The sequence below is a fragment of the Rattus norvegicus genome, chromosome 5, assembly GCF_036323735.1.
Source record: "Rattus norvegicus strain BN/NHsdMcwi chromosome 5, GRCr8, whole genome shotgun sequence".
NCBI lineage: Eukaryota > Metazoa > Chordata > Mammalia > Rodentia > Muridae > Rattus > Rattus norvegicus.
Window position 1 is genome coordinate 150,721,730 of NC_086023.1, and position 14,603 is coordinate 150,736,332.

A 14,603-nucleotide genomic window follows, 5' to 3' on the forward strand; every position below is an offset into this window, starting at 1 on the left:
AAGAATCCTTCATCACGTGTCCTTTCAAGTGCTTGCTTTAGCAGAACACCCTCTCTCCTGTGTCCACTTTAGCAAAACATTCCTTCACATGTTTGCCCCAGCAAAACACCATCCAACCGATCTTCCAGAGAACCCTTCAGCTTCCACTTCACCCCGGGGCAGGGGAACAGGGAGGCTGGCTATTCTCATCATCAGCCCAGCACTCATTAATGAACTCAGGTGACTTCTACATGTCTGTGGGCCCTAGTTTCCTTATCTGAGAAATGGCAGTCTGGAAACAGGGTGGGGCAGAGGGAAAGACTTAGGCTGTGGGGAGGAACAGCTTCAGAGTGCAGATGGTATTTACTGTGGGTCTCTGGGCAAGTCCTTTCCCAGTCACAGCCTCAGTTTTTCCTTATACAAAATGAGCAGTGGGTAGGGGAGCAGGGCAGGGGTAAGGCTGTTATCTGCTGCTTTGTTGTGCATCTGCCTGCTCTGCTTCAGGAGAGGAACTGGCAGACTCTTTCAGAGAAGCTGTGAGTGTCAGGAGATAACTGAAGGGGGAAGTGGTTATGGCGGGGTGCCTTTGAGGAGCCCCCTTTCCTGACCACGCCCAAGAGGTTCCTCCCAGCTCTCTCTGGCACAGTTGCCCAGGCTGCTTTCTGGGACTGAGAGCAGACAAAGGAACTGGAGAGAAGCTGGGAACTTTGGAGGGGATAAGACATGGGTCAGACGGATGGCTTGGAACAAAACAGTCCTGAGTTTGAGTCCCACTTCCACTGTTACTAGCTGAATGGCCATAGGCAAACAAACCGACAAAAACTGGCTCCTCGGTGCTGTTGGGGCCTGATAATAGTCACCTCATCACTGATTGGAGGTTGGCGTGGGGGTAATATCTCTAAGGGGGTCAGGCATGCTGTAGGGTGCCAAGGTGCCTTCAATTCCTCCCTGCAGAAGATTTCAGCTTCCACAGCAGGAAGACTTTTACCACCTACGATGCAGATAGACCCTTATTCAAGATGGGACAACAGCACAGTAACTGTCCCTGGTGCCAGGTGGTACAGGTCCTGCAGTTGAACCAATCTCAAGGGGCATCATGTTGCATCTGAGGCCACTGCCCACATGTATGGCATCCACTGGGCCTCAAAAAAAGGCGTGGGTCACCCTTACTGTGGGATTACACAAGATGCTCCTTTTTTTTCCCCACTGACAATCCTCCTGGGCCCTCAAGCTCAAGCTGTGTCTGTGGACAGCTCTCTTGCCCTTTGGTTGGTCGGTTAGTTTTGTGAGACAGGGTTTCACTGTGCAGCCCTGGCTGTTCTGGAATTCTCTCTGTAGACTGGGCTGGCTTTGATCTCACAGAGATTCACCTACCTTTGCCTCCCAAGTGCTGGGATTTAAGGCCCATGCCACCACCTGAATCCTATTCGTGTGTTTTCCACCCAAACCTCTGTAATGGGCTTCTTGTCTATCCCATTGGCTCAAACCTAGGAAGATATAATTTTTTTTTCTTCCACGAGACAAGAAGGCTGTGAAACAGAGGCTTCCTACCATTTGTTGAACAGTCTATTTGTCCAAATCCCTAACATATTATTTATATAAACATTTTTAGCTTTATTTCATGTGTGGAGGTATTTTGCCTGTAACCATATATGTGCACCGTGTATGTGCCTGGTGCCTATGTGGGTCAGGAGAGTGCCTGGAATCCCCTGGAACTACAGTTACCAATGCAATGAGCCACCATGTGAGTGCTGGGAACCAAACCAGGGTCCTTTGGAAGAGCAGCAAATGCCAAATGCTCTTAACAGCTGTGCTGTCTCTCAAGCCCCAAGCTCCACCATAATAAATGATTATGAAACATGGTCCTAACCTCAGATTCCCAAAGTCTGTTTCAGGGTCCTCTAAGGTTTATACCAACTTAGTCACTATTTCATACTAGGACATTAAAGGTCCTTGGTGATTCGAAGCTGGGATACTCTTGTAACCCAAAAAGCCGAGGCTTCTGGAGTTCCTTCAAGGAATAGATAGGAAGTTTTCAGTAGAAGTGCTTCTCAGTTCCATGGGCAACTTTTGGGTGGACGGAGGATAAGTTCAGCAAGGCTTCCCAGTAAGTGACGCTATGAGGAAAGCAGCTTGTCAACGCTCAGACCTCTACCAGCAGGAACGTTTACATGTGATACCTATTACTACTCACAATGTTTTGACACCTCCCTCCCTCCCCAACCTCCCTGCTCCGCGTCCATTCATTCACTAGATCCCTGCAGGGCGGGGTCGTCCTGTTTCCTATCCCTGGCCTGGGCACACATCCTACGAGCGCCTGCAGTGAGTATTCAACAGTGTTTGGCCCGAATAGGGGCACAGGCTGTTCCGGAAGTGGACAGTGTCAGAGGTTCTAGCCGGAGAGGAGGGAGGGAGAGCCACTGGGGAGCTTCATTGCCCCAGGGCCGAGGGTGGAGCCTTTCCCAGTCGGGAAAGGGCTGGGTCCAGCCTACATGTGAGGGCAGGACAGAGTGACTGCCAGCGCTCCCTTGAGAAGTCAGGGTGTAGCACGCTGCCGGTTGAATTCCCAGGATCCTTCTGTGACCTGTGAGCCGAGGATTACTGGGTACCCCAGATTCCCAGAACCCAGTCCTGGATTGCAGATCTCTAAGGACCGTGAAAGATTAAGCAAAGATTTCTCTCTGGATTTAAGATTTCCGGAACAGGACGTCCAGCCCATCTCCGGATCCCGGCTGGATCCACACCTTCAGCCTCGTGCCCTGTCCCGGGTCTCCCGCGCCCGGCGTCCCGCGCTTGAGCGCCCCCGCATGGCGGGGCCGTGTCCCGGGGCCGGGGTTCTAGAACGGGCGGGCAGCTGCTGGCAGGACCCTCTGGCGGAGGCGCTGAGCCGGGGCCGCTCGTCTCCTGCGGTCGCCGGTCGGGGCTGCGCGCGGAGCCGGCCTCTCAGTGTGGTCTACGTGTTGACCCGCGAGCCTGGACCCGGGGTGGAGCCCGGGTCGGGAACCGAGGCAGAGCCGCTGCCGCTGCGATGCCTGCGCGAGGCCTGTGCTCAGCTCCAGAGCACGCGGCCACCCCCGCAACTGCGCAGCCTGCCCTTTGCGACGCTGGCGCTAGGCGACACCGCTGCGCTAGACTCCTTCTACAACGCGGGTGAGTCTCGGGGCGGGGCTTGAGCCTGGGCGGGACAAGGGGCGGAGCTCGAAGACCCCAGGCCGGGAGGGCGTGGGTACCAGGTCTACGGAGTTACGGTAAACTAAAGCCGGACTTGAGACGGAACAGTGACAATAGGGAAATTTAATAGATTCTGGATGTGGTAGGGCTTGAGACTGGGTTTGGGACTCCACGCCTGGCTCCTGAGCAGGAGTTTAAGTATCCTGTGAGCATGGTGTCAAGCAGGTGGGGCGGGGCAGGCGAACTCTAAAGGGGCGGGGCTGGGGAGAGGCGGGGCTGAGGGAGGGGCAGAGCTGCGGTTCTCTGCGTAAACGGGAGAACTCATTTTTCAGGATGATCTCACGTTGGACTTTTGAGGGTGAATCAGGCCTGAGGCGGAAGTTCGGTCTATGGCAAGAGGCCATCTCTCCAGGGTTGGGGTTGATAAGTCCTAACTTTACTACATCCCACACGGGGCTAAAGGGGCGGAAATGGAAGCGCTGAGGCAACCCTTCGGGACTGGATTATTGGAGAGAGGGATTGTGTTTGGAGACTAGGAGACTAGGAAAGAAAATGGACAGGGTAGAGGTGGGTCTAGAAGAGAGACAGGGAGTCCAGGGGCGAGGTCGGAAGGTGGCTATTCCTCTCTTTTCCACCTACCCGGATGCTCCACCCCATCCCTATTTGTTCATCCCAGAGTCAGAGAGCCGTGTATCCTGGACATCTGCTAAATTGTAGCTTAAAAATGAAGGCTGATCCGATCAGACCACAGATAAAGTCATGGACTCATCCCCGATGACTCATACAGTCCCCTCCCTCGTGGACACTGCCACTTAAAGATGGCTGGTTATAGTAAGCTACACAAACACACATAAAAGCACAACATTGTCTTCACACAGGACGGTGCAGATCACCCTCAAGGGCCGGTCTTCAAGGCTGGAGAGATGGCCTAGAGGTTAAGAGCACTTGCTGCTCCCAGCATGCACATGGGGTGCTCATAACCACCTATAACTTTATCTCCAGAGGATCCCAATGCTGTCTTCTATCATACACTCACACCAACACACGCATTCATATAAATAAAATGAGAGAGAGAGAGAGAGAGAGAGAGAGAGAGAGACTTCTGTTTGCAAGGTTCCTATCTCCTCATAGCCTGGAAGTGCCTAGCCAGAGCACCACCACTTATCTCCTTCCTGGGACTTCTAGGCTCTCGGTGCGATGGGGGTCTCTGGGCATCTTCTGTAACACCACCATTCCGAGTATTGTGAAAACATCATCGGGAGGGAAGCTCTCTAGAGCAGCACTGAACTTGGCATCAGGGGCAGGCAAGGCAAGCACCTCTAGGCTCCTTCACCTCTGAGCTGTGCTCGACGCTCAGGTCTACACTTCTGTGTCCACAGACGTAGTGGTGCTGGAGGTGAGCAACTCCCTGGCACAGCCTTCCTTGTTCTACCACCTCGGCGTGCGTGAGAGCTTCAGCATGACCAACAATGTGCTCCTCTGTTCCCAGGCAGAGCTCCCTGACCTGCAGGCCCTTCGTGTAAGTGGCCAGCTGGCTGGGGGACAGGGGTGGGGTAGGGGACGGGGGATGGGGACGGGGGCAGGGGCAGGGGCAGGGGCAGGGAGACAGTTGCAGAGTTGAGGTAAGGCCTTCTCAGAATGCCAGTATCTGATTGTCTGCCTCCTGCAGGAGGATGTTTTCCAGAAGAACTCGGTGAGCAGAATCTACCCCTCTAACCGATATTATAACCTCTGACCTTCACTAACCTTCCTAGCCTCCTCACTTATCCTTGACATCAGTGCAACCTTCTGTTCCATGTAGCCTCCTCTTGTGAAGTGCGGCTCTTTTTTGCTATTCCTTCCTCGCCGGTACTAATCTCTAGTCACTCTCTAACCCGGTGCTGACCTGCGTGTGACCTCCGCTAATTGCTGCCCTTCTTCCCACCAGGATTGCGTTGGCAGCTACACACTGATTCCTTATGTTGTGACAGCCACTGGCCGGGTCTTATGTGGCGATGCAGGCCTCCTGAGGGGCATAGCCGATGGGCTAGTACAGGCTGGGGTGGGCACTGAGGCCCTCCTCACGCCCCTGGTGGGCCGGCTTGTCCGTCTCTTGGAGGCCACACCCACAGACTCTTGGTAATGGAGCTCAAGGGGATGGGGGTTCCAGGTAGAGGCAGTATGTTGGGACTGAGGGACAGGCTCATATCTCTCTCTCTCTCTCTCTCTCTCTCTCTCTCTCTCTCTCTCTCTCTCTCTCTCTCTCTCTCTCTCTCTCTCTCGGTCTTGGGCATCAGCGGCTACTTCCGGGAGACCATTCGTCAAGATATCCGGAAGGCACGGGAGCGGTTCAGCGGGCAGCAGCTGAGGCAGGAGCTGGCTCGCCTGCAGCGGAGGCTGGACAGCGTAGAGCTGTTGAGCCCCGACATCATCATGAATCTGCTTCTGTCATACCGCGACGTCCAGGTGTGTGGCGTTCTGAGAGGCCATGGCATAAGCTATAACTCCAGCACTCAAGCGGTTGCATCAGGAAGGGCAGGAGTTTGAGGTCATCCTGTTTACAAGCCAGTCTGAGGCCAGCCTAGGCTTCAAGGGATCCTGTGTGTAAACCTAAGCAGGAGATGGAGAAAGAGCGATCACTGTGTGACAGCCATTGGTTGCCAGACAGATACAAGTTCAGCTCCTGACTGAGCCTCACTGGTGGCTTTAAGTAAATTGTGAGCCTCTATTTATTTATTAAAAAAAAAAAAAACCAAAACATGGTCAGTCTCACTGTGCATTCCTGGCTAGCCTGGAACTCCATATGTAGACTAGGCTGGCTAACATAGCCACCTGTCTCTGCCCTATGAGTGCTGGACTAAAGGAGTGTCCCACCACATCTGGCTTTATTGTATTTTTTTTTTCCGGAGCTGGGGACCGAACCCAGAGCCTTGCACTTCCTAGGCAAACGCTCTACCACTGAGCTAAATCCCCAACCCTATTGTATTTTTTTAAAAGATGTATTTTATTTTTTTAATTGTGTGTATGCATGTGTGTCTGAGTTGAGGTTTGTACACTGTGTGTACAGTTACCTGTGGAAGACAGGCGAGAGTGTTGGATCCTTTGGGGCTGGAGTTAAAAGAGGCTGTGAGCTTCCTGTTGTGGGTTCTGGGGCCTGAACTGCAGTCCTCTGGAAGAGCAGCCAGCACTCTTAACTCCTGTTACTTATCTCTTCGACCCACATTTCCTTATTTTTGAGGGATGGTGTCGTCACTGCCTCACAGGGCATCGGCGAGGTTAGAAACACCCAGTGTGGGGTGCATAGTGGGTTCTCCACGAAGGTGTGGTCTGTGAATCTTCTTGGCCCTGAGGGAGGTACGCAAAGTCTTCAGGTTGTGGGTAGTAGGACTTCCCTTCAAACTGAGAGTAGTTACACACATGTCTTAAATCCCAGCCCTCTGGAGGCAGAGGCAGGAGGATCTCTGAGAGCTCAAGGCCAGCCTGCTTTACAGAGTGAGTTCCAGGACAGTTAGGACTAGCTTGTCTCAGAAAACAAAACCAACCAAATGAACACAAAAAGATTTTTCTTCTGTGTCAAGGGCTCACGGAGCTGATGCGTGTTCCCTCACACAGGACTACTCCGCCATCATTGAGCTGGTGGAGACGCTGCAGGCTTTGCCCACCTGTGATGTGGCCGAACAGCACAATGTCTGCTTCCACTACACGTTTGCCCTCAACAGGTGGGTAGTGGGGCAAGGCTGGAGACAGAGTCACAGGAAGCCTCTGTGACCTGCTGAGCAAGAGCTGGGACTGCTGCTCCTCAGGGAGTTTACTGACCTGGGTCCTAATGTCAAGAGGTTTCCGTTGGTCTGGGCTCATGATGCCTGGTGGGGACAGAGGGGGTGGCATCCCCTTGATAGGGTCTTAGCTGTCCAAGGTCACTACTCCTTGAGTTGTTTGCAACCGGAAATCCCTTCCACCTGGTGTCACTAATGCTAGAGATCAATGCTTCCCAGGGTTAGTGTGATTTGAGGCTCATTAATAGTAAGTCCTCAGAGCACGCTCCTCTGCCTTAGGAGGAACAGGCCTGGGGACCGTGAGAAGGCCCTGGCTGTCCTTCTGCCATTGGTGAAGCATGAAGGCCCCGTGGCTCCAGACCTGTACTGCATGTGTGGTCGTATCTACAAGGACATGTTCTTCAGCTCCAGCTTCCAAAGTACTGGGCACCTGGAGCAGGCCTATCACTGGTAACTCATACAAAAGCGTGTGTAGAGGGCTTAGCGATGGGGATGAGGGGTGGGGTTGTGGGCATCCGTTCAGCCCTGTATCCCCTGCCTGATCTGACCCCAGGTACCGCAAGGCATTTGATGTGGAGCCCAGCCTACACTCGGGCATCAATGCAGCTGTGCTGCTCATTGCAGCTGGGAAACACTTTGACGACTCTGAGGAGCTCCAGCTGATAGGTGAGGCCCACAGTACCAGCACTGGGTCCAGAGGGACTTACGGAGAGGGCAAGGAAGGAGCCCTGGGCGGGAAGAAGTCTCAAAGCTGACTCGTGGGCTTTGAGACTGATCTGTGCCTAACCACACTGGAGGCCTCATACCTGCCTGAGGGGTCAGGAGCCTCTGAGTGCCCCTCTTCTCAAGCCTCCACTTCCGGGTGTCATACTTAACATCTATGTGCCCTGTGCCACTCTTACCGCCAAGATCTTGCCACACCCACCTTTTGGCCCACATCTACGTTCATATCCACACTCTATGCGTGCGGACTACAGTGGGACCCACACTGGAGCCATACTCACTCTGGCACCCACACTCAATTGAGCCTGTGCTGCCCCTCCCCCCAGGCATGAAGCTGGGCTGCCTGTTAGCCCGCAAAGGCTGTGTGGAGAAGATGCAGTATTACTGGGACGTGGGGTTCTACCTGGGAGCCCAGATTCTTGCCAACGACCCCATCCAGGTGGTGCTGGCTGCAGAACAACTATACAAGCTCAATGCCCCCATATGGTAGGTGGCCCCTTCTTCACCCCTGCACCTAGGTCCATTGGCACCCCTCCCCCAGACATGACCCCAATACGTCGACACCACATGATACCCAGTGCCAGTGTTCTGCTCTGCTCATGGTGCCTGATGCTCACATTCTGACACCGTGCAGCTGGGTGGCCCCAGCTGGCCCTGAGGCCAATGTTGTATGTGCATTTAGGTACTTGGTGTCAGTGATGGAGACCTTCTTACTGTACCAGCATTTCAGACCCACACCAGAGCCCTCGGGAGGACCCGTGCTGCGAGCTCACTTTTGGCTCCATTTCTTGCTACAATCCTGCCAGCCTTTCAAGGCGACCCCTCCTCAGGAGGACCAGTGCCTGGTGAGGCCAGTGGGACCTAGGGACCCAGGGACCCAGGGACAAGGAATGCCCATTATGACAGATCCCTCCCCTACTGCGTACAGGTACTGGTGCTGGAGATAAACAAGGTTCTGCTGCCTGCCAGACTTGAGATTCAGGGAGCCGACCCCATGAGCGCAGTGACCCTAAGCTTGCTGGAGCCAGAGACTCAGGTGAGCTCCCTTCGAGACCCTTTACTCACGGATCTGCATTTCTTTCTCCTATCCTCTCTCGTCCCAGCACCTCCACAATTGTCCCTTTCTTCTCACAGGATGATCCTTCCAGCTGGACCTTCCCAGTCACCTCCATCTGTGGGATCAGGTGAGAGGCAGAACCTTCCGGAAAGCAAGCCCCTGTGCCACTAAGCCTGCTATTCATTGGCCCCTCTCCTTCCCTAGCGCCTCCAAGCTGGACCAGCGCTGCTGCTTCCTGTACGCACTTCCTCCGGCCCAGGACGTCCAGCTGTGCTTTCCCAGCGTAGAGCGCTGCCGGTGGTGCGCTTGACCTTTCTGAGTTGGGGCCGGGATGCCCAGGGGACCGAGGGGAAGAGAGGGACGAAATGGAACTGGTGCTCTTGGGGGATGGATCCTAGCCAGATTACCCCTTCAGCTGTTTTGCCCTCCTCAGGTTCTGTAGCCAAATTCAGGTCTTGGTGATGAATCCAGATTCCTCGGCGCCCACTGAGGAGGCAGAAGGCACAAGGGAGGTGCTGGAGGTGAGGCTGTGGGACTGGGGCTTGGAGGAGAGCGAGGGGTGAGGGGCCCTGCCGAACCGGATGCTCTATGTCCTACAGTTTGATTATGAATATTCGGAGACGGGTGAGCGGCTGGTGCTGGGCAAAGGCACGTACGGGGTGGTGTATGCTGGCCGCGACAGGCACACGAGGGTACGAATCGCCATCAAAGAGATCCCAGAGAGAGATAGCAGGTGAGGTGCGATAGTTCACACAGGTCCGCGGACTCAGGAGGGTGGCTGTGGACAGGTTACGTGTGTGTGCGCGCGTGTGCGTGTGTGTGTGTGCGCGTGTGTGTGTGTTGAGGACACGTGAGAATTGAGCGGCCGTGGACATGGAAAGATAGCTGTTTAGTGGCTGGACTTGGGTTGGTGGCCCTTACAGCAGGGCAGATAAGATAGGTTTGTGGACAGGGTGTTGATTCTGGAGGCGTGGTCTTATGGTACTGTGGGAGGTTATCTCTGCTCACATCTGCCCATTGCTCTCTCCTCAACACTCCAGATTCTCTCAGCCTCTGCACGAGGAGATCGCTCTCCACAAACGCCTTCGCCACAAGAATATAGTGCGCTATTTGGGCTCAGCCAGCCAGGGCGGCTACCTCAAGATCTTCATGGAGGAAGTGCCTGGAGGTACCAACCCTGCGTGGGAGGGGAGCGAAACCTGAGGTGTGGGAGCGTGGGAATGGAGCCAGACAGGGGTGGCAAACCCTAAGGGGAAATGAACTCCAATGTGGGTGGGTGTCACCTAGAATTAGCTGACAGGGTGCAGTTGGTGATGGGAGTCTGGGTCATGACAGTGGGTGTGCTTGGGCCTTGAACAGAGATGTGGTCGAGTAAGTGGACGGCAATTATAAACTGGAATTGTCTCTGCCCAGGCAGCCTGTCCTCCTTGCTTAGGTCAGTGTGGGGACCCCTAAAGGACAACGAGAGTACTATTAGCTTCTACACGCGTCAGATCCTGCAAGGACTTAGCTACCTGCATGAGAACCGCATTGTTCACCGAGACATCAAGGTGAGCCCTGTGGCTGGTCTGGCTGTGTGGAGACACAGTACCAGACTGAAGCTGGCCGTAATGGCGGGAGAGAGCACACCTTTGCAAAGGGTGGGGGACCCATCAAAGAGGTCCCTCAGAGGAGAAAAAGTCATGTCAGTAGAAGAGCAGACACAAGCTCCTATACTGGGCTGTCAGGGAGAAGACAGTCATAGAGGGTGACTCAGGATATAATCTCAGGAGATTTAGGGTCCAGGGATGGGGCGGTCTGGTTCATAGCAGGATTCAATCCCAGTGTCCCCTTCAATCAGGGGGACAATGTACTGATCAACACCTTCAGTGGGCTGCTCAAGATTTCTGACTTTGGCACCTCCAAGCGGCTGGCAGGCATCACACCCTGCACGGAGACTTTCACAGGTAAGGGAGGGTGGGGGTGTTGAGCTCTTGGAGACTTCTGGGAAACGGAGTTTCTTCTGGCCACCGAGTTACAGTTCTAATGGTGAATGGAATCTGGCTGGAGACAGATGACTAGATCCAGGGACCGCTGGTAAGGGTCTGGACTCCAAGGTTGGCTGACTAAACGAAGACAACTGTAGCATCTAAAACAGAATCAGGGCCGTGTGTGCTGGGGGTGTGAAATGGGTCGGTAGAATTTGAAGGGAGGATGATGTAATGTCAGGCACAACCTGGAACCCTCCTGTGTTCCTGTGTTGGATGAATAGCATACAGCCTAGCATGAAGAATAGAAGCTTGGCAGGTGATGGGGCCTAGGTGGACGGTGACACTCAAGAGAGGAGTGTGATGACCACTATTTGAGGTGATAGTCTCAGCATGCGTGGGGGTGGCCAGCAGATGGTGGAGACAATGGAAGCCAACGCTGGCCTTGTCTCTATTTATGGTCTAGGGACCCTGCAGTATATGGCCCCAGAAATCATTGACCAGGGCCCACGAGGATATGGAAAGGCGGCTGACATCTGGTCTCTGGGCTGCACTGTGATTGAGATGGCCACAGGTTGGCCGCCCTTTCACGAACTAGGGAGCCCGCAGGCTGCCATGTTTCAGGTGAGTCTCTCTGGGGTGTGGCCTGCGGAGGGTGGGCGGAGCCAGACGGGACCTCCAGCACATCTGATCTGACCGCGGGCTTACCCATCTGCCCCACCTCCACAGGTGGGCATGTACAAGGTACATCCACCAGTGCCAAGTTCCCTGTCAGCTGAGGCCCAAGCCTTCCTCCTCCGAACTTTTGAGCCAGATCCCCGCCTCCGAGCCAGTGCCCAAGAGCTGTTGGGAGACCCCTTCCTGCAACCAGGGAAGAGGAGCCGCAGCCCTGGCTCTCCTCGGCACACTCCCCGGCCCTCAGGTGCTATGAGGGTGGAGGGAGGCAACTTAGTGAAGGGCAAAGGGGTTGGCAAGGTGAGCAGACTAACAGCTTGTTCTTGCCTCAGGCACCCCTTCCAGTACTTCCAGTCCTTCAGCTGACTCAGCCACACAGTCTCAGACATTCCCAAGGCCCCAGGCACCCTCTCAGCACCCACCCAGCCCTCCGAAGCGCTGCCTTAGTTATGGGGACACCAGTCAGCTCCGGTGAGCGCCTAGGGTCCTGGAGTGGGTTCTCTTTGTCTAGTTTTGCCTTTGTATTCAATTTCCTCCAGAAAAAGGCCTCTCTGAGTCACAAACACCCTGACGGCTTACAAGGACGATATCTATTACCTGCTGCCCTCTCCTAGATGCCTGTGACATTCACTCTGCCAACCCCCAGATGGGCTTAATTCCTATTATCCCCGTGAAGTAGGCATAAAAGAGCCAAGATTCAAACCCTGCATCAGGGATGGCTGCATGGCATTGCCCACCCTCCACCTGATGCCCCTCATTGTGCCCAGTGTGCCCGAGGAATCCGCTGCCGAGGAACCCGCGTCCCCAGAAGAGAGTTCAGGCCTGAGCCTGCTGCACCAGGAGAGCAAGCGCCGAGCCATGCTGGCTGCAGTGCTGGAACAGGAGGTGCCCATACTAGCAGAGAATCTCCTGGATCAGGAACAGGTGGACGGCCCGCCCCAGCGCCCCCTGGTGGTCGAGCTGGGATAAGAATTTATGGTCCAACGGCGAGCATCTCTGTTGACTGCGGATGCGACGCCCCCCTCTTTTTAGGATTCTCGACTCAGCAGGAATCATGTGGAACTTCTGCTTCGGTGCCTCGGGGCACAAATCCATACTCCTAACCGCCGGCAGCTGGCCCAGGAGCTGCGGGCCCTGCAAGCTCAACTGCGGGCCCAGAGCCTGAGCCCTGCGCTTTTGAAGGGGCCGCTCTTCGCCTTTCCAGACGCGGTGAGGAAGCTACCTCAAAGTTAGGGCTGTGCAATAACGGGTCGTGAACAAGATCTTAGTGTTCCAGGGTTCTGTGACTTCCAGGAAGACGCATGTCCAGTCCCACCCTTGACCCCAAGTCCGCCCACCTCTCTCTTAGCCTGCAGCACACTTTCTAGGGCTTTGCAACTCGAACCCCACCTTTGTTTGAGATTCAACTGTGTCAACCGCACCTTCCTTCCCTCCCCAGGTGAAGCAGATCCTCCGCAGACGCCAGATCCGCCCACACTGGATGTTCGTGTTGGACTCGCTGCTCAGCCGGGCAGTCCGGGCGGCGCTGGCCGTACTGGACGCGGGTAGGAGGAGTTGGATCCCCGCCAGCTGGCCAGTGTGTGGGGTGTGGCCCTGGGGGGCGTGGCGAACATGAAATTGGTAGTTAGCGGCCTTCCCTTCTTTCTGGCCGTCTGGGGTCCTAAACAGGCGTCACGCCCACCTTAAGCTCAATCTACTCGAATTGGTAGAGGCAGAGAAGAAAGCGGTCTCACCGAAGTCAGAGGAGTGGAGTCAAGGGGAGTCCCAGCAGAAACCGCTGGAGAGCCAGCCGCCGCTGCAGAGTCAGCTCCCACCAGAGCAGGAACCTCCATCCCTGATGATACAGCTGGGTCTCTTGCGAGCTGAGACTGACAGGTGAAGCCTCCTGGAGTCACCCGGATAAGCTGCAGTGGCTTCAACCCACAGGTCATTCCATTCTCCGCCCTCTACCTTCCCACAGGCTTCGGGACATTCTGGCTGAGAAGGAACGTGAGTGCCAGGCCCTCGTGCAACAGGCCCTGCATCGGGTGCACGCAGAGACCAGGACGTATGCCCTGGCTTCAGAGACCCCGGGTGAGCAGACTTGACTGGGAAATGGTGACCATAAGGCCTCCTCGAGCAGAGAACACCTTTGCCCCCCTCTCATCACCTGCCTTTTTGACAGCCACTCTCCCAAAGGACCAGAAACTGGTGCAGTGGCTACAGGACCTGAGTGTAGATCCAACCACTATCCAAACGGTGAGCACCCCACCCCCTGCCCCCAACCAAAGGCAGCTGGAGGACTGAGGAGTCCTCCAACTATTCAAATTAGCTTGATGTTGCAAAGATGCTCAATAGTGGAAGAGCCCTTAGGACGCACCTCTCATTTATATGGATGGGAAACTCGGGTCACAAAGGGGCCACCTGCCTGGGAATTCTCTTAGAAAGAAGCAAGAACCCAAATTTCTAGTTGTATTTCTGCGCAACTTGGTCTTACCCTGTTTCTGTGGCTCTCCGTTCACAACCAGCTCCTGAGCCATAGCTTTACCCTTCAAACCCTGCTCACCTGTGCCACTCAGGATGACCTCGTCTACACCAGAATCAGGTACATCTTGGGCCCTCCGGCGGTGAACCACGTAGCACCCGCTAGCAATATGCGGGCATCCCCTGCCCTCTGGGCCTGCCTTGATTCCTCCCTGAAAACAACTGGGGAACAAGTTCTCCTGGGCATAGCGGTTCCTAACGAGAGAGCGGGGGCTGCCTTCTGGCTGAATTACATTGATCCCTGATGTCCCCAGGGGAGGGATGGTATGCAGAATTTGGAGAGCCATCTTGGCACAGCGAGCAGGAGCCACGTCGGTCACCCCTGGACCCCGGGATGCTGAGTGATGACATCAAGGGACACAGACATGGATGGATGAACAGAGGAGACACAAGCAGCTTTTGACGCACCCGTCCCAGAACCTAGGAGCAAACTGCAGGGCCCAGGACGAACCCCAATGGGTGGAACTAACTAGGGAGGCACCCAAAAGACACTACATACGACCAAAGACTATTAAACAGAACACTTGCTACCATACTTGTCTTGGCAACTTCAGAAGGGTGTATGTGGGGGTGGGGAGTGTCCACGGAGCAGCCCCTTGAGGTCTCCATGCCTGAGTGATCCCTTTTCATTCCCTGGGCTCTTTCTTTTCTTTTTTTTGTTTCTTTTCTTTTCTTTTCTTTTTTTTTTTTTTTTTTTTTTTGGAGTTGGGGACCGAACCCAGGGCCTTGTGCTTGCTAAGCAAGCGCTCCACC

At 54.8% G+C, this 14,603-nt stretch overlaps 1 protein-coding gene across 6 annotated transcripts; it reads left to right on the forward strand.

Annotated features, from left to right (window-relative positions):
- Window positions 1-2,299: 2,299 nt before the first annotated feature.
- On the forward strand, window positions 2,300-14,384 carry Map3k6 (mitogen-activated protein kinase kinase kinase 6). Of its 6 annotated transcripts, NM_001107909.1 has the most exons (29): window positions 2,516-3,129; window positions 4,530-4,669; window positions 4,820-4,843; window positions 5,078-5,268; window positions 5,427-5,595; window positions 6,742-6,848; window positions 7,185-7,355; window positions 7,459-7,571; window positions 7,955-8,114; window positions 8,311-8,473; window positions 8,557-8,664; window positions 8,763-8,812; window positions 8,890-8,985; window positions 9,119-9,206; window positions 9,285-9,418; window positions 9,726-9,853; window positions 10,099-10,235; window positions 10,526-10,631; window positions 11,119-11,276; window positions 11,382-11,574; window positions 11,660-11,798; window positions 12,095-12,251; window positions 12,360-12,536; window positions 12,766-12,871; window positions 13,037-13,202; window positions 13,288-13,400; window positions 13,492-13,565; window positions 13,835-13,911; window positions 14,105-14,384. In NM_001107909.1, the coding sequence occupies exons 1-29, from the start codon at window positions 2,787-2,789 to the stop codon at window positions 14,193-14,195; spliced, it is 3,879 nt and encodes a 1,292-aa protein (NP_001101379.1). In that variant the 5' UTR covers window positions 2,516-2,786; the 3' UTR covers window positions 14,196-14,384. The 6 variants fall into 6 exon arrangements, with proteins under 6 accessions (XP_006239082.1, XP_006239081.1, XP_008762359.1 ...); XM_006239019.5 differs by having other exon boundaries at window positions 2,301-3,129; window positions 13,835-14,383; XM_008764137.4 differs by lacking the exon at window positions 4,820-4,843 and having other exon boundaries at window positions 2,318-3,129; window positions 14,105-14,383.
- Window positions 14,385-14,603: the final 219 nt, after the last annotated feature.